Here is a 20,151-nt window from a genome sequence, read left to right as displayed (position 1 = left end):
GCTGAAGTTTGTCAGCATCACTTTCGCTTTTCCTCCGTGCATTCAAGTGATTCCTCTTGCGAAGCAAATGTTATGGTTGAGCAGTAGGCGTTGGTCGCCCTCGATGACGCCTTCAACGTTTGGGGATATTTCGCGGTCCAGAGAAATTACAACACTGTAGTGAGGCGGGGGTCTGACTTGGTTCTCAAGTACACTCAAGCCACGCTCACTGGAAGGCCTCTCCGTCAGTGTCGCTTTGTCTGTGTACAGCGTTACTGACTTCCACCTCAGGTCGATAATGGCGCAATGTTGGTTGAGGAATCTGATGTCAAGAATTGCCTCTCGTGAACAGTGTTGGAGGACAACGAACGTTGCAGGGTAAATCCTGTTAAGAAGTGTAATTGTTGCCATGCGCATTCCCGTCGGTGTTATGATGTGTCCTGCAGCTGTCCGAATTTAAGGGCCATCACATGCAGTCTTTACTCTTCAACATGGCGGCGAACTATCCACTGATGGCGTAGTAGTCGGCTCCTGTGTCCACCAAGACGGTAAATGCGGAGCCGTAGCGAAGCACGTCAAGGTCAGTGGTTATTTGTCTTTCATTGCAGTTAGGTATTGGCGTCGGATCGCGACTGCATCACGTTGACGTGTGGCTGGCACGTCGCGTCGTCAGCTCTTGGGTCGGTGCATTTTTTGCTTCGAGGCTTCATCGGGATTGCAGCGCGTCGTGATTAGGTCATCGAGACAGTCCCTTCAGCATCGTGGTCGGCTGCGAAAGATCATCGTCACTTCGACGAACAACTACCGCACATCGTTGATGCTTTTAGTTTTCCCGATACGAGCTGATGGTCTGGTCCCGGGCTGGGTCATTGTATGGACGACGCTGCGGCAACAAGTAGCAGCCTGGCGACGGCGAACGGGGTGGTCGTGTATGGCTGCACTGTGTAGCGGCGAAGTAGTCGACAATATCACGGGGACGTTCACATTCTTGAAGGTGCGGTGCGTTGACGGTAAACCCTCGGAAGTCCCGTCTCGTGGTAACGACATCGGCAGTAGATGTGTCCGCGTTCTCCACAGTGATGGCAGAGCGCGCGGTGGTCAGGAGCTCGTCAGTCTTAGATCTAATGCTGCGCGGGGCGATGGGCTGGAAGTGCTGGCAGCGGCGGTGGTGGACGACGGAACTGTGGCGTTAACGGGCGCTTACGTCACAGTGGCCTGCGCCGTCGTAAGTCATCGCTTTAGGCTGAGACGGCGGTGATTGAAGTTCTCCGAATGATTCATGGAGCTCCTCGCGTTTGATGTCGGCAATCGAAGCCACTTGAAGCTGAGATGAAGGGAACAGTTTCTAAACCTCCTACCATACCACTATGACAGTCTCGTGCCGGTCGTCGATGGCCAGTGATCGAACTCCGTAGTAGTTTGTTGAGTTCGTGCGGCGGATGAATTGTCGGTTCTTAATTTCCAGTGTTATATCGATGCTGGTGGCCTCGCGAAGAAACTCATCGATGGTCTTCGGTGGGCTTTGTACCATACCGGCGTAATGTTCCTCCTTCACGCCACGTATGAGCCGGGAGACCTTCTTCGTGGGCATTTCCGTCTCGGCATGGCAAAATAGACGACTCACCTCCTCCGTGAACATCGCGTTGGTCTCACTGGGCAGGTGCATTTGCGTTTCTAGTACAGCTTGGACTCGCTCTCTGCATAGGTCACTTGTGAATATCTGCAGGAAACTTCTACGGAACAGGTCCCATGCCGTTAAGGTGGACTATCGATTCTTGAACCACGTCCTGGCGGCATCTCCCAATGCGAAAAAGACACGTCGCAGCTAATCGTCGCTGTTCCAGCTGGCAAACGTGGCCACCCTCTCAAACGTCACCAGCCAGCTTTCCGGGTCATTGAATGTTGAACCTCGCAACGTCGGTGGCTCTCTGGGCTGCTGTAGCACTATCGATGTTAGCGACACTGGGGCCGTCATTGTAGCTGCTGTTGCGGCTGTGCACTTCCTATTCTTCTGAAGCAAAAATAGGTGCTACGAGACAGCCCTTGCAACCTGCGGCTATATCGCTGGTACTTGGTGGCGCGGATATTAAGGCGTAACCCTTCACTGACTCATGAGTGTCTGGGCGCAGTCCATGCTGGATGCAGGAAACCGGTGATCATCGGCGAGAGAAGCAAGGAGAGGGGGCGCCACTGGCGAGGGGAACAAGGAGAGGAGGCGCCATGCCAGTAGCGCTGTGCGAATGGGCCTGTTGGGGAGCGCAGACATGCGCGTGGGGGGCGCGCACATCGGCGACAAACTTTGCAGCCATATGGCTGTAATTGCATCCCATGCTCGCAGCCACGGCGGCGTTCGTCCGCAGGAAAGTTCACACAACAGCAACAGAGGCAGTCACAGATAGGCTTCCGCCTATCTATGACTGCCTAGGCTATGGCTAAGCTACATTGCGATAGGTGAAAGCCTATCGCAGTTTACCTCAGCTAGTGCCCCCAGATTTTGTCTTCCTGGCTCGGGCTTGGCTCGCGGCTTTGCGGGGACGTTCGGTACATGAAGGCACTAGCACGTCCACCAGATGTGGTGTAGTAGTGACAGTGAATAACACTGCACAAAATCATTGAATGACAAAAATAACTTCTATTGGGTGAACTTCTGCCCACAAAAGCAAGTTACACTCAAAGCACAGCGATAGCGGCGAGCACCGTCGACAATCCTCAAGATCGGCTAACTGGTCAAGCTCGTCGACCTTTAGGCATGATCGCTGGTGCCCGAGTCACTACTGAAAATTCTACACAGTTCGCGGCGCATATGCAACCAGATTACACAAGCTTGGTTACGAGTATCAACGAGTATCACGTGCTTCTGAACTGCTTGATGAGGGAGCTGCGAAGAAAGAATAGGAGACATTCACATGTGGGGATTGCTGCGGCCTTTGGTGTCCGTCATTGCTCCATGATCTCACTCATGGCTCTTGGAATATGTCGATTGAAGCTAATTGCGCTCTCGTCGGTCTTCCGCCTTCGTCTCCCTGGTAGCTTCCTCGGATGCGGATTCCATTCGGGATCTCCTATCCTTGGAAGACCGGTTAGTGCCACTCAACAGGATATAGAGGGATTAGGGTCAAGGTTTATTACGCGCTTTGAGGCCGGAGAAGCCACGCATGTTCGCTGTTTCCCATAAGCTTAAGTTGAGATGCATGAAAATTGAAAAAAAAAAATATGCGTATTCTAGTTGTCCGACCTTGCACTCAACTATGTCACAGCTGCTCTACCAAATCCCTCTACCGCGCGTGTGGATGTGCTGTAATTATGGTTTCTTGTAACATTTGCAAACTGTTCGCCAAAACGGGAGTAAGCATCAGCGTTACTCGAGGTTGCCGCTCATAGCTCATACTTCTGTTCTGGGTCCGATAAGCGTTTGTCCTTATACATATACGCTCTCAAATATTTGCAAACTTCCCCTTCTTCCGTGATACTATGCGTTGATTTGAAGCGTCTACTGCCTTTATATAACGATACATCAATAAAAGTCACTGCCATCTCCTCCTCGAATATGAAGTGGCACCACACTAGTGTGATGTTGACGCATGCAATCGTGGCAGATGTTGTACACACACAAATTTTTTGAGACGCCATCCTGACTACTGTTGAAATTTTGCGAGGATTTTCAAAAAGTTTTTGAACAGGTTGTTGCTTTCTTTTTTTCTCTTTTTGTAGCTGGCCACAAAAAAGCCGGGCGAGAAGGATACAGATGAGGTTGCAGAAAGAAAAGCTCATGCTGCAGGAGTCAAGGTAGGTTCCTTTTGCATGAGTACTGCTAAAGGTAGTCAATATGTAAAGTGTGCCTCATTCAACCGTGATAGAGGGTGCCCCTCAGGAGGAAGATTCAGCTCTGTCACTTTGTTTTAAGCGGAGACGTGCACATAAGATAAATTTTACCTAATCCCAAAGGTATTTTATAAGATTTTCGTCCAATGGAGAGTTCGTTCGAGTGGAAAATTCAACGTCGTTTGTTTAATGTTCGGGCGAATAAATGAGCTTCGAGTATTTTCCAATATAGACTACTTGGCTTCTTGTAAAGGTGAAGATCCTTATGAAGCTTGAAATGAACCCGCCGTGGTTGTTTAGTGGGTATGGTGTTTGGCTGCTAAGCACGAGGTCGCGGAAACGAATCCCGGCTACGGCGGCCGCATTTCCATAGGGGCGAAATGCGAAAACACCCGTGTACTTAGATTTAGGTGCACGTTAAAAAACCCCAGGTGGTCCAAATTTCCGGAATCCCCAGCTGCGGCGTGCCGCAAAATTACAAAGTGGTTTTGGCACGTAAAACCCTCTAATTTGAAGTTTGAAATGCGAGGTGCTTATGCCTTATTAGCTAACAGAATCTTGGTTATCTCGATTATAATTTGCGGAACTATCGATGACGGGTTTTATTGTTTGCACTTAATCAAACATAGCCATACAATAAAAATAATTACTTTCCGTACATGCGTGCTTCTGCATGCCCCTACAATTTTAGGGTGATATTAAACATATTACGTAGATATATTTTTACGTTCAAATGGAAAGAAAGCACTCTAAAAATGAACACAAGCAGAAAACAAGTTTTAATGCAACCTAAGCTACTTTTTAGCCTGTGCAAAGCAACAATTGCTAGGGGATTTTGCCACAATGCTGACCACTGTTTTCTCAAAAAATATAAAACAGGAAACTTGACCTACGTTATAGGTGGCACCCTTCAGAGCCCTTACAAATTTGATCCGCCAGTGACGATTACACTTCATTGGATACTTCACCCACTTAACGATATGTTCGTGTATCCTTTACTCCTTTGTATATTTCACTGTCTAAGAGCTAGACAATCGGGCTGCCGTGCCCTACAAGCAGCGTTCAAAAGCAGCCACTGCACAAACTTTGGTAACTGAGTGGGCGACACGAAAGGTATGCCTCATTCATTTTAAACAAAAATGTTAGTGTTAAAAAAGACGGTAAAAAAAGCACGTGATAAGCACTGACTGTGAACAACATGCTTATCGACGCCGGCACAAATATATACTATTCCCGACGGGTTGAAAGGAAGAAAGGAAGAAAGCGATGGCGAGTCATCGTGACTCAACTTTTGATACGTATGCGTCACAAGCGTAAAACTATTAAAATCTAGAATACACACTGTGAACACAGTTCAAACCGATTAACTTCTAGGGAACTCAGGTTCCCTATCGCAAAGAGCTATAGAAAGGGCGCTGACGCAAGTGGCCCATAACCGAGCGTTAGCATAACGCGTAAGCGCCCCTTCTATTCACTATAAACGGAAATGAGCCGAAAAAGGCATCTTAAGGAATGTGACCTCCCTTGAGACTACGTGCCTCAAAATCGTGCTCCCTTACAGTGGTGTAGAAATGTTCAGCGTCCTCCATTTCTCTCCCTCGCAAAATGGGGATGAAAGAAGGAGAAAGAACCTCAATTCTACATTCTTCTTAAGAGGGAGTTTAGAAGATAGAGGCCTCCCTTTAGCGTAAACGGAGTTCTGTTTCTTATTTTATGCGTCATGTTCTTTCTTTTTTTTACACATCTTTGAGAAGGAAACGAGAAAGGAGAGATATATTGTCCAAGTGGTTCTTTTTCATTTTTTTTTCTTTCTGCAAATTTACACATTTCCGGAGTGCAAGCCTACCGATTTAGGGCGATATAATAGACGATTTGTTCGTCTCGTCGACCACAATGTCCTGTCGCGCTGCCAAAACCCCCGGTCGGCATCTGACGAGCTGCCCTCGGAAGCGAGACCATGCAAAACTTCGCCGGCTTCGGCCGCAGAATGTCCTCGCTTGTGTTCGTTTTCCCATCAACTAAAAGTGAAACTGAAGGCAAAGCCCGCAAAGCGCCACTGTAGTCGGCGCCGGTGACGGCACCTGTTTTGCTCATCGTTGTTCTGCGTTTGTGTCTATATGCGTATTTACGAGGTAATTTTGGCGGCCGTCGGAGAGTGTTTTGTGTAGTGTGGAACCTCACAAGAAAGCTACCTGCCCCACTGCGCAGCACGGCGGTGATCGGCCACCGCGTAGCCATCGCCTTGTGATCTGTGTACTACAATACACTTTTGTGGTTCGCACCGCCGTGCTCAGGCATTGCCTACTGCGCACGATATGACAGCGGCTAGTGAAACCTCACCCACAGTCCTCACAAAATCGAACCGCGTACGGTGTCGACTGCTTTGGAAACGGCGCGTTTCGGATTACCGCTTGCCCAGTTGCCTCATGTTTCACGCGGCCTTTTCAAGCTGCGGTGGTGAGTACCGCGCGGGCCCATTGCGCTATGCGCATAACGCTCACACCTTTTATGTCGTCGTGTTATGACCCATCGGTCCTCTCAAGAGAACTCACGAAGCCAGTACCGCACAAAAGGAGACATTTCAATTTTTTTGTTTCAATTTGTCGTGTTGTACGTGTCAGAACCATGATCTGATCCTGCGACCTCGTGCTTAATACTAAGCACAACGCCAAGGACACTTATAGCAACCACGGCGGGTGAAAGAGTGTTGGAGTTTCGTCATCAGGTGTGTTTGATAATCACTTCGCCCTAAGTGTCGATATAGGTTGTGACAGCCCACTTGAAAAACACAACAGGAAATTTTAGTCTGCCGTATTTTTGGACGTTGTTTCTGTTCTCCTTAGTGTGACGTCCTGTAGTTCTTGATCAATATTTAATTAAAATTGACAGAGACCTCTTTAAGGCTATGTAAAAAAATACCCCCACCAGGGATTCGAACTTCCAACGTGAGAATCCCAAGCCCAGCATCTTACCACTGCACCACGCCGAACATGTCTGCTGGCATATATTTTAGCTATATAAATACTCTGCGTTTATGTTTACATTTGCATTTTAAAAACCAAGATGCGCTTTCATTCCACCGCGTCAACTTCCGCATCTCTGGGAAAGTAAAAATGTTGTTACCATCCACAGGTACATTGTGTAGTGCTAGAAAGTCGATTTTGCTGTAGGGTATCCATATTCAATAGGAAATACAGAAATAGACAACGGTGACCGGGGACATTGTTAGGTTGGTACTGCTAATTTCGACAGTTGTCTCTCGCTCTGCACTTTTGAGCGCGCATATAATTCTGTGTTCAATGCAAGATAGCTACATTAACATTCGTGGATGATTCTTCATTCTGACAGCATACTGGCTTCTCTTGGCAGCGCTGTACCAGAATAATGAGACCCGAGCGAGACAGCTTTTCACGCAACTTTGTGGAACAACAAAAAGTTCTTTATCGCTTCGTTAAAGCTTGTGTAATATTTCTGGGAAATTAACTGTGTCAGTGTAACGGCACATGTAAGTCCACAGGCCTGTGTGCCACATCTTACCAAACACAAAACAGATACGCAGCCATTCCCACAGATGGTATGATTTTCATCAGCGACCGATTTTGAGGAGGCCGGTAGGGCGTTTCTGGTGCTTTGTCGTCACGGCACAATTATAACAATTGGCCACGCCGACTTTAATATCAGTGTCGGTGCTATCCGCATTGCCGGCTTCAGAGAAGCACGATTCAATGCCGCGCAAGAGAAAAGTACAGGGTACACCACGATTCGAAATTGACACACAATTTTAAAGCATCGCGACTGAAAGCGCTTCTGTCGCGGCCTCAGAACTTATGTCGCTGTGACAGAAAGTGTCACATTTCTAACGCCACGACCGAAAATGTGTAGTCCCGACAGAGAGTTCCTGTTGCGACGTCAGAATCGCTGTTGCGACAGAAAGTTCTTGTTGCGACTTTGTAAACTCTTGTTGTCGCGACAGAACGTTTCTGTTGCGACTTCAGAACTCTTGGCCGTTGCAACAGAATGTTTCTTTTGCGACGTCAGAATTGACGTCGTAACGTCAGAGTCGTTATCGTGATAGAAAACTCTTGTTGTGGTGACAGAACATTTCTGTTGCGACTTCAGAACTCTTCGTCCTCACGACAGAGTCTTTCTGTTGCCACGACAGAATCGATGTCACGATAGAAAGCTGTTGTCATGACTTCAGAACTCTTGTTGCCCCGACAGAATGTTTCTGTTGCGACTTCAGAACTCTTGGTATTCGCGACAGGATGATTTTGTTGGGACATCAGAATTTCTGTCGTAATGTCAAAAATGTCGGTCGTAACTACAGAAACATCAGGAACTTCTATCGTACAACAGTAATTTCTTTAGCCGCGACAGAAATTTCTGTAGTTGCGACAGGAATGCCTGTTGTCTTTTTCAACAGGGAGCGATTTGTGTCAGAGCAACATTGTTTTTAAGGCGGCAAATTACTGTTATGCAGCATGAACAATGCGAACAGCCAGCCTTTTTCTGTGTGAAATGGAGGCACTTAGTGTGTGCACACAATTATGTTCATTTTATCAGTTTTGTGAAATAAGCTTGAAACTGCATGCATTTTCACTGGGAAATCTGTACCAGCACTTCCTTGTACCAAATTCTCTATGCACAAAAGTTTGTGCATTAGAAATCACAGTTTCAGGCTGTTACAGCCTACAATTTTTTTTCTGTATGCAGACACTAACTGCGTTTTAATAGTCATATATTGCACGTTTGACCAATGCTGAAAAGGATAAATGAAATAAATTCAAAGAGGCCTGCGAATTTGTTTGCTTGGTCAGTCTTTGATGTATTTTAGTAATGTGTTTATGTGCAGATGTCGTGTGAATGCATACTTGGACTTTAGTTACGTTTCACTGCATCAAAACAAACCACCTAGCCAATCTCAATTTTTTTTTTCTTGCCCTTGGTGTCCACATACCTGAATGTAGTCTGAGTTTTTGTACCAAGACAACCGCAGGGCATCACACATGCTAGAAACATTAAAACAAAGAACAAGGAATGTGGCACAAATGATCCACGGAGTCACAAAACAACAAAGAGGCTTCAAAGAAGCGGAGGCAGTCAGACTTGTGCAAGCATTCATTATTAGCAGGGTGACCGACAGCCTCCCCTTTCGAAAACTAAATAAGGCTGAAATGTCTAAAGTTCATCAGGGCAGCTAGGGCTCCCAATAACACAAGTGCCAAAAAGCTGGAGGCTCTTCCTATTCGCAACACATATGAAGAACATGACACAGCATGTGGTCACGCCTCAGAGACAACATCTGAATTCTACAAAACAAGGAAAGGCTCTTTTACAAAAGGTGGGATATCCCCTGATAACGCAGTATGGCTAAGAAAAAAACAGTTTTGCTACCCAGACAAACAAGAAAGGAAATTCCAGTTTCACGAATCCCAAAGAATATGAGCACGGAACACCACGAAAGCAGAATAAAAGAGCAATCAAAGGCTTTACAAAAGAAATGTGAAAGAAATCCAGATATACTACGCAGATGCGTGTAGAGTGGCAACAGACAAATTCACAATAGTGGCCTCCAATCGGTCCACAAGGATAACAACCTCCATTCGGAACCCTTTAACCTGCATCGTGGAGGAAGCAGCGATAGCGCTGGCCTTTCGAGATGCAGAAGCAAAAGAAACAATCTGCATTGGCCATGATGGACTCTAAGGCAGCATGCTTTTCGTGCATGACGGGTACCGTCCCACACAAAATTCCCAGAATTGCACCAGGTGGTAATTTGGTGCCCGGCGCACTCTGGTCTCGAGGAAAATGAGAGGGCGGACCGAACTGCTCGAGCAATAAGCATCCGAGCACTAGTCAGTCCTTTCAAGGAACCCCCATTTACCCACATGGCACCTTCGAAAACCAGGAAAAAGAGAGACAAAAATACAGCCGCCCGCACTCCAACCTTATGGAAGAACAGGCCAGGGATTGGCGCTGTGTACAGACTAACACATATCTACACCTACAATTACTCAGAGTAAGATACACCCTGCATTCTATGAAAGTATGTGTTCTTGGTGTGGGGAGCTGCCACCTCTTGCCCACGTAACATGAAAGTATAAACTACAGCCCCCAAATTCCAATTCACCCCTTACGGCGCAAGTGCCAAGTAACAGGCACTGGGATGTTTGGCTTGCTAGTGAAGATGTAGAGAGCCAGAGAGCTCTTCTCAATCAAGCCCAGCAAACCACAGAGATCAGTGGAGCCCTGGACTGAGGGACGCACCGACCGCCCAAACCACTAAGAGAAATAAAATTTATACTACTATTACTTGCCCTTAGTGCTGTCAGCCATCAAGTTTACCTGCAACTACAAATGAGCCACATGTCACTTGATTCACTCAATTTCCATTCAGAAAATGCACTCTTTGTAGGAGGGCATGCATGACTGATTGCATATGTGCAGCATTTTGCTGCCACAGAGGGGCATGTAATATGGAAACCGACATAAACATTAATACACTCTACAGTATGTTGTTCTGAATTGAACTTTTAAAAATAAAGAGCAATTTCAATAAATGACAACAATTGTTTGTTTCTTTAACTCGGTGAGTGGTGTGCTACCATGTGGGATTTTTTTTATTCCACGTGGTAGAGGTGTGTGGCTGTCACTGTACTGCTTTCAAGCTTCTGCATTAAGTGTGCTTGTGGCACCTGGGACTAATTCTCAAAGCAAATATGTTTGAGGCAATTGTGAATTCTTGCCAAACATGACACGCATATTGCTGTATTTGTCTTGGAAAATTTATTCAGAAAAGCAGCTTTTATAGCTTCAGTAAGTTATCCATTATGGCCAATTCAGCTGACCCTTTCCGAGATTGACCATTAGTTTTACAGCAGTGGCTTTCCATAATTCTAGTATTCAGTGTGTGTACTGCTTCTTTTCAGATATGTTAACATCATACAAGTCTGCATTCCTAAGAACATGAACAGCGAGAGGCCACATTGCAAATATGGGGATCTGAGTATCAAGAAAAAAAATCAAAAATAAAGGTAGCAAGAAGTACTCACAAGCAAATGTTTGTTGTCAGAGGGATGAAATAATAATAAAGCCCATCCAGGGGGCGCATGAAAGCCAGATAATGGCCACAAAAAACAAAGCCTACTCATATGTCGTAGCCATTTTTTATCAAAAATGACATTTAACTCCAGTGTACGCATAATGAAGCCTTGCTAATTATGTCAATTTACTAGCACTGCCGTCCACTACTGCTGTGCTCCTGAATGGTGGCTCCCATTTGCAAGCAGCAATAGGTGGAGCGACATCCATCATTCGTGCATCACTCATTTTGGACAATACACACCTTGCTGCAAGGAAAAGGAGCCACAATATAGCTTTCTAACAATTATTGGCAATTATTTTGAGAAAGGCGTTTCCAACCACACCAGACTAGACCGGCATTGACTTGCAGCATGCTCTACACCGGGAACGTAACTCCTTGCCCCCGAACCCAAAATTTCTGTTTACCTGGCATACGACGACGTGCAGACAATGCTCACCTGCCCGCCGCCCTCCTCGACCCCCCCCCCCCCCCTAACACATGCACCAAAATATTCCTGGCTAAGGCACTGGTCCTTGTTGCAAGAAATAGAAGTACGGATCCTTGGTCTTGATGTTCGCCGATCCGGAACAAGATCAAATTGGCTAGGCAAAATAAAGAAGACACCAATGTCCACCTTCCACCTGCTATGAAGGATTGCTTCTAAATCTGGAGGAGATTGTACCGAAATAGCCAGTAATGTTGTTTGGTCTGTACTCCAGCCACGTATTATTTATCAGGCCCAGTTTTACTGGCTCTCACCGAAGCAGAGAGACCAAATTGAGATCATTATTCAGAACGTGATGAGGGCAATAGCTGCTCTCTCTCTCTCTGTTGGGTCAAGAACATGCCCAGGTGAACACCATGGCAGCATTGCTAACTCAATGTGAATGAGCATGTGAGTTAAAGAGGCTGCATGTTGCAGTGACTTCTGATTGTGCGGGTGCAAGAACAGACTTAAGGCCGCCATGGCAGGGCTGTACACTGATGTTCCTTTGGACCAATGTATGTTGTACTGACGCTGCTATTACAGGAGATGGAAGCCTAGTATGAGTCAGCCTAAAGTACTTCCCTCTTTATAAAAATAAGGAATATACAATGGATGTGTGCAACTCTACTTGAGCTTCATACCATACATGACAAGAGTCTGCAGAACAGGGCTGGTACACGGTAAAGTCTCACATGACCCCAATGAGGCAGCCTCATTTTTATCAAATATCGCCCAAATACAGACACACCGATTCCTTCAGTGCCATTTAACAGCTGAAGCAAGACATTAAAGCCACATAGTTTTGTCAGAAGATACACAAGCTTCACAACTACTCACTTTTAATGCTTGCTTACACTAGGTACAGGGACACATCTCTGGCCTTTTCAATGCCATGGCAGATAACAAAGAACACAACAACACCAAGAACATGTATCTACCCGCACCTCTTGTGCCAGGCTCACTTGCCGTCTTTCTACCCTGAAAAGTTTGCTCTGATGCGACACATGCTTTTACGCTCAAATTTGACAGCCATTGCTGTATCAATTTTACAAGCACTGTCAAGGACGCAGTATTCTTAACTGCAATTTATCATCAGGAAATACGTATTTTTAATAATGTGAGCACAGGCATCTTGACTCACTTATTATGAATGGAAAGCAATGTAATTGCTGCCTGAATGAAAAGAGTAATCTTCTGCAGTTGTAGAGAGTCAGTGTAGCTTCATGCAATACTGTTTCAAAGCAAGTTCAAAGTATCATTACAGGTAGGGAATTATAGGCCTAATTGTGCTTTTCACTTGCCCTGAATGTGACCTTAAACAAAGCATTGTGTGTAAAAAGGGCAAATGTTCTTTGAAATGAAGCATCTATCAGCGAGTAGCATTTTGCCTTTTGAGACTTTTTAGCATCCATGGTGGAGAGATTAAATTGCCAATGTATCTCTATAAGTCATGCCTCTAAAGATGCACATGGCATTTGGGAAGGTAAATTTTTTGAACCAGGGAGGGACGTACGGAAATAACTTTAATGAGAAAACGATCTGCAAGGTTTCCCGCCTGGGCTCAGGCCACCCGGGCATAATGTGCGGTGTGGCATAGCCTTTCCACCGCTGCCCGGGCCCACTGGATAGCCCGTAGTTGGTCGTGGAGTTCCGAGCTAGTCAGAACACTTAGCCATCGCTCCTCGAGATGGTCCGGTTCTATCTTGTCCTCTACATATATTGATCTGATCTGTGTGCACTTCCATAAGATGTGTGCCATGTCTGCGTGTTCGTGCTTGCAGGGCTTGCAGCTCGCGTCTGGGTATTGTGTTGAATTTACTCTGTTTAAATCTACTGGGTTTCGGAACGTTTTGGTTTGCAACCTTCTCCAATCTGTTTCTTGAAACCTGTAGAGTTGTTTGCGGGGTTGTGGGTATGTTTCTCTTTGTTTCGTATAGTGTGTCAGTATGTCGTGGTACTTGACCAGTCTGTCCCTGTTGTCTCGTATCGCTACTTCGTTGTCGTCGCCTCCCCGCAGTCCTTCCCCTTTCCCCGGGGGTTGCGGGGTGTTGGGCCGTCACTGTCCGAGCCGCGGTGGGTTAGTTCTCACGTGGCTCAGTGGGCCTTCTCGTTGAGGTTGGGAGGGCCATTCATGGTTACTTCTCCCATATGTGCCGGGATCCATTTGAGGTATTTGGGCCATGTCAGAGACACACAAATGTATTGTTCCAAAATGGTACAGTGTTACCCGGCTGTTAGAAAGGTGATTCAGAAGAGCTCTATAACACCATTGACTAAATTTTCAGAGGTGATTGCAATGGGTGATTCCCCTGTTACTCTGGTATTGCGATTCTGGTGCTTACTGTCAGTGATATACACAGCATACCAATCTTGGAACTCAACTTTCAAGAGTCAATTAAGAGGCAGTCATTGGTGATTCAATAAGTTTATTAGGCTTTTTTTAAACAAACAATTAATTTATTCTTTATTCTTGCTGTCATTCTCATGGCCTGTCTATGCTTTTTGTTTTCGAAGGCCATATTATTTTCATTATTATGGCCTTCAATGTTTAATTGCAATATCCCATATAATCCACCGTGATTAGACTTAAAAGAGAAATCAATATAGAAGAAACAGTAGATGTGGGCAAAAGTATGTGCATTGACTTGAACAGTCACCTGCGAAGGTTTAAAGTCAGGTTGCTCTATGAATTGAATAATCTCAGTAGGAAAGCAGCACTAAGTGTGTTCATATGCCCCTCACTAATCCAGTATATGTAAATGTAACCAAATGTAGTATATGTAACCGACACAGTCTCAGACTTTAGCGCAATAAGTTAATATGTTGTGTTATGCTGTTAAGTTGAGACTGTGAATGGAACCATTATTAAAATGAGCAAGCTAGAGACAACTATTGCAGTGTTTATAATTTGTGGTAAGTGCAGCATGATATTGCAAAAGAACATAAATAATGCTCCTCTCAATGTTTCTATCTATGCCTTTCGTTCATCCTTAGTCTCTCTGAAATTAAGCAGCAGGGCATGACACAAGCACTGCGGCTTACGTTTATAATGGAGTCATCAGTGGGTTTCAGACAGAGCCAACTCCTGGCCCTTCCGCACATATGTTTCCCTATTTTCAAAACTGTTCCTGTCATACCAAAGCCACGGCTCACTGTCCCCTCATGGTATTGAAGCTTGCTGACCAATTACTCAGAGTGGATGATACATTTTCTGGATTTTCTCAGGTGTCATCTCCCTTAATTGCCCTAATTATGGTATGAAAGGTAGGTCCTGCTGGTCCAGTGCAACTATCTTAATAAAAAAATATTATAATTTGCATGTTTCTTCTCTTGGCCACCGAAGTGCATCATCCAAACTGAATACAAACACTTTTCTTTTTAGGTGCACTCTTGAAAACAAAGGCTTGCAGCCACATGCATGAAGAAAGTACAAAACAGGTTATGCAAATGCTCTGCAGTGTGCATATTATGCAATGTGTACAGTAACTAAGGCTGCGCCTCTAATGCATTAACTGTATTCAAGATGATGAAAGCTTTTTGCTACTTAAGCCATGTTCTAAAAGTGGATTGCATACCCTAGCTGTATATGTGACTAAAATGTGGTAGCTCAGTTGAAAGAGCTACAAGCGGCATTCCTGTGGGGTATGTTTGTTCATTTGAAAAGCAGATTTTACTCAGTTGGTCATATGACAAGAAATTTTGTTGTTGTGTTCTTAATACTTCATTCCTACATTGCATGTTACACTACACCCTAAAGTTCCACAGAGCCCACATATAGCATCATTAAATTAATAAAATGTGAATACCATGTGCACATTTGTAATGTTCCTCTTTAGGTGAATATGTACGGTACTGTACCTATATGCCGCCCTCATCATTCGTCTACACGCTAATAGGAAGTTCGTTTATATAGTTGTGTGCGGGAAAAATACTAAACAGCATTTCATCAGCATGTCGTCGCTTAGCATATCTCATGACAGCCTCTCAACTGTACGTGCCAATTCGACCGAGCCATAGATACATACCGTGCGATTCGGCAAACATCAACCTATCTTCACGGCCAGTATGTCACATGGATTCCTTTCTCGGGGTTACCGTTATTATTACTACCTACCGTCCATACAAACGACCTATCGGTGATAGTGTACGCGCAGCACGGCAAGGAAAGGCCCTAGCGAGTACGGCACCTCGATCCGGCCTGCCTGCTCTATCATAACATAGCATAACCGCCGGAATAAAGTGATCGCAATCGCACCTACTGTGTAACACAGTAAGAAAAAACAAAGCGAATGCCAACAGAGCTGCGATACGGAAGCGACCGACGTTTCACGTACCGTCAACACGCTAACTTAATTGTTGACAAAACATGATTTTACTACTAGCGCTGGCCAGACAGAAACCGTTGTCCGCCGCATATACCAAACTCGGTCCAAGGACGCTCGGGGCGGGCAAGCAATTGCTGACTCGATCGGGCCTGGGCCGGGCTTGAGGAACGTCTGGCCGGGGAACATTCAGGGAAGTCAGCGAGTCGTGGAAAGTTCTTGCACGAGCGAAACACAAGCGAAATTAAAATATTTTACAATATCCACCGTCTACCATCGGGCAGCGCGAAGCATTGGGCCGCGCAACTGCTACGCATTTAATCTAAGAATCCTCGGGCTAATCGCAGGTCATGTATCGAACCCCGCGTCGTAAGAATGGGCTATTTTCCCATGCCCTTCACCTGCGGGGTTCCCTCACGGAGCGAGCGTACCAACCAAAAGTCAATCTATTATTGCCCGGCCGGCATCGCGTACGGCGGACGTGAGGTGGCGCACAACGACAGGAGCTTTGCCCAAGCCGGATTAGCAAACGTTAAGAAACTACAGTATTGTAATAAGTCGTGGTTATCAGCGCGTGAAATGACAACGAAGAGCTCAATCATAACCTACGCTTATCCATGCCGGCCTGGTCGCTGTAGACGCGGATATAACACATAGCGTTACAGAAAAGTGTTCATAAACAATTAACAGCCCTGCTCGTGTATTTAATAACGTTTTATACTGATCGTACCTTTGCACTAGCTGTTACCAAAACTAAGATAAACCCTAACCAATTCGCCCACCTTGCTGTCTTGCTAACATAATATGACTGGTGAAAGTTATTCTAATGCATGCACATATCGTATTCACATGTGAATATATTGATTGTTTACTTCAGCATGAAAAAAAAAGGATGCTCCATCTGTATAATTTTGCATAATTGCATTTTCCTTCCTTTCTTTCCTTTTTTTTCACGGTTGCAGTGGGTTGAGTACAATATGTACAAATAAAATATGTATGTCACTTTCGCACTACTCCATCACTTAGGAACAGCAAATCAGCAATCAGGATGACAGATACATGTATTTTCTTATTAATTTTTTAAAATTTGTATTCAGTATGAGACAGTTCACCCTTAGCATGCTTGGTTTTTAACACGCTCTTGGTCAACAACGACACGTATGTTTGGGACTCTGAAGTAAACTGTGCAGTGCGACTGTCTCAGCATGCTTTGGAATGACAAGCCAAACCTTCATCTTCTGCAAGTGTGGAAACTGACAGCTTATCCAACCACACACCCATAACACTTCTACAAACGTGTCATTCTTATACACAAGCGGTTGAAGTGTGATGTCAAAATACATGTCACTTTCATCACTCATTGATTCATGCGTGACATCTCTTCTTGTACTAATCGAGACGTGGCTAAACGACAGCATCTCCAGTAAAATTTTTCTTTCCACATCTGCATGCAACACTTGTTGTTGTGAATGATGCAACTGCATAGAAGGTGGCATGCTCATAGCTTTAAAAAAATAATTTCTTGCAGTTCCAACTGGCATTCGTTCATTCCTAGAGCACATTTCCTAGAGCACGTTCAGCAGCATGGTGTCAAAGGTCGTCACTTGTTTACTACCGTAAACAAGCTCCTACAACGTCCTCTGCTTTGGTTCGTGCAATGCCGTTTTGCAAGCAAGTGTTATCTACGGAAGGAGGGCATGTGACGTCCTGTTTTTGAAATCGACTTGCATGGCTACCGTCTCGGGGAAGGCCTCATTCCTGCGTTCCGTACGGCTATTCGTCTGCGAGTGGCAAGCTGGGGGAAAGAACGGCTGTCCCGCGGCTTATCTATTTATTTAGCGTACTTCCTAGGACCGACGAAATTACAGAGGGGAGTGGAAAATAAGTGAAGAACATAAATTATGCACAAGAGCATCAGCAAACAACAAAAATGTACTAGTACAATTATACAATATTAGCTTATAAGAAGCCATAGTACATATATAATATTTCTAATTATTTAAACTAGGCGATTCAACAAACATAGATTACATAAACCAAGGTGCATAAGGGATGTGAATAAGCAGCAGATGATAGATGATTACAGTGATTGTTGGGTTATTGTGCAGCGGGACTTATCTAGCTGCATTGCAGGGTGGCTTTAGTAAGTGTCGTGGTAAAAGGCATTAATCTGTTGCTGATAGGAGTTTCTCGGACACTGCTTAATGAGTACGTTATCCATGAAGTATTTCGCCTCCTCTGCCGCACCACCTTCCAGCAAGGCTGTCGTTTCAACGAAACGAGTGATACGGCCGCTAGGCCGGATGATTTACTTATTTACAGAAGTGTGTGACTGGTAATGCATCAATTAGTCCATTTCGATTTGCTGTAATGGTCGGCAAGGCGGTTCAATAAGCTGTAGCAACACCGACGGCGTTGTCGGGGGTGTCTTCCTTCGGTCGTGGTCTCGGCATGCCTAAACGTAATGAGTGACATCGGGGATCAGACAATAGCAGCAGTACTTCGCTTACATTCCCTCTAGCATAGCAGCCATGGTGAGCTGCTGTCAGGTTGTCACGTAGGCCTCTGGCCGTAGTTATGATAGTACCTACAGGAGGAGTTAGCTGAGATCGACTGGCGGGTAGGTAATCTTGAAGAAGACGTCGTTCTTCAAAGAAAACAAAATATTCGCCTAAATAGGCTTTGGAACAATATCGGGTTTGCTTTCCACCTATCCAACAACGTTTCCCACGTATCCAACGCCGTAACCCCTAAGGTACCTGCCAAGGTACCTTAGGGGTTACGGCGTGGCACCGCTAAGCACGATGTCGGGGCCTAAAATGCCGACCGCCATGGCCGCATTTCGATGGGGACAAATTGCAAAATCAACAGTGTCCCGGGCACAGGGGGCACGGTAATGATCCCCTGGTGGTCAAAATAAAGTAATCTGCAGTCCCGCGCCACGACCTGCTTGATAATCAAGTCGTCCGTTCGTCACGTAAAGAACGAGGATTCAATTCAGTGTCTGCTCACTGCTTCTGGGTGAAGTTTTTTGCGCTTATTCTTCCAAGGAAGACGCCATCCTCTTGTTCACCTTGCTGGCTTGCTAAAGGGCCGCGGGATAACGTATTGGCATCCAAGTGTTTCTACCCAGACAAATGAATCACGTTGGTGTTAAATCTGACTGTCTGAATCCTCACCGTGAGAGCGTCTCTGAAGCTCCCTTTCAGTTTTCCAGCAAACGCAAGGCATGGTGGTCGCTTACGGCTACAAAGGGCCTCCTGTAAAGGTACGGCCAAAATTCTGCCATTGCCATTGCAATGCCATTGATGGCGTTTTCCTTGATAGAATGGTTCTCTTTGGCTTGCGATAGCTGCGAGCTAGCGTTAGTTGATGTAATCGGTACGTTAGAAGTCTCTTTTTTTTTTCTTTTTACTTTCACAGCGTCGATGCCTACTCTACTTGAGTCGGTGTATATTTCGGTATCCTTGTCCTTCTGGAGGTGTCACCGATGTCTATTGCAGGCGTCGATTCAACTTTTGAAGCGATTAAACCTCCGTTATTCACCATTTAAATTTGACATCTGATTTTGTTAGAAGTGCCAGAGGCACGGCCATGCGAGCAAAGCCGTTTTTAAAACGCCCATAGGCACATGTACCAAAAATTAAAAGAAACTACGGTCTGTCTTCTTGTGGACTGACTGCAGAAACTCTGCTATGACATGTCTTTTCAGGGCCAGCACTGATTCCAGATTTGCTGATGACGTAGCGCTGGAATAGGAGGTTTTCGTACGCATTTTTTGGTACTTCTGGGTGGGGCCCGGACGCCTTCAATGCCTCATGTACCGATCCAAACAATCTGAGATAATCGTCGAGTGTTTTACCAATGACGACTTTGTCCAAGTCGACGAGATAGGCCGCGCCTTTCAGTCATCCCAACATCTTATTCTTAGCCTTACAGGCGCCCTACAAAACCCGAATGACACGACAATTTAATGGGCCGTGCTGCACAGCCTTGATGAGCGTGGTTTTATTTTGAGCAGTCTCATCGAGTTTTAATGGCGAGTATCCTTTTCCGAGAGCCATCGAAGAAATTTGTCACTGGAAAGGCAGTTCAGTGAGTCGTCGATTCGAGAGAGCGGGTGTACGTCCTGCTTTCATGATTTCTTAAAGCGACAATAGACCTTTTTAGTTGGGTTTCCGCTACCACCCGCGCACGCACCGTGTGAGGAAGTGCATACGAAGCACGCGCGAACGAAACGGCAATAGTTGGCCGGACACAAAAGTTGAGAAGGGCTTGTTGGCTTGCACGCGCAGGAGCCGGTCGTGCACTACTCAGTGCGGCCATATGCGACCTTTGGAACTGTGTAGCCAATATCAGCCGCCAATCAGTCAATCCACGAGACAGAGTCGTATCTTCGGCTACAGCCGTATCGAAAAATGCGCTCTCGCGGATACGCGAGAGCACGCGAGAGCGTC

General features: G+C 45.6%; 1 protein-coding gene across 3 annotated transcripts in view; it reads left to right on the top strand.

The window, feature by feature from the left end:
- Positions 1-20,151, top strand: part of LOC129380698 (uncharacterized) — a 190,074-nt gene that overhangs the window by 155,910 nt on the left and 14,013 nt on the right. For all 3 annotated transcript variants that reach the window (XM_055062465.2, XM_055062466.2, XM_055062464.2), the window contains one exon: positions 3,691-3,765. In XM_055062465.2, the coding sequence (XP_054918440.1) occupies positions 3,691-3,765 (75 nt within the window). The remainder of the gene's footprint in view (positions 1-3,690; positions 3,766-20,151) is intronic.

This window comes from Dermacentor andersoni, chromosome 10 (assembly GCF_023375885.2).
Source record: "Dermacentor andersoni chromosome 10, qqDerAnde1_hic_scaffold, whole genome shotgun sequence".
NCBI classification, from domain to species: domain Eukaryota; kingdom Metazoa; phylum Arthropoda; class Arachnida; order Ixodida; family Ixodidae; genus Dermacentor; species Dermacentor andersoni.
This window is presented reverse-complemented; position numbering and strand designations above follow the sequence as displayed.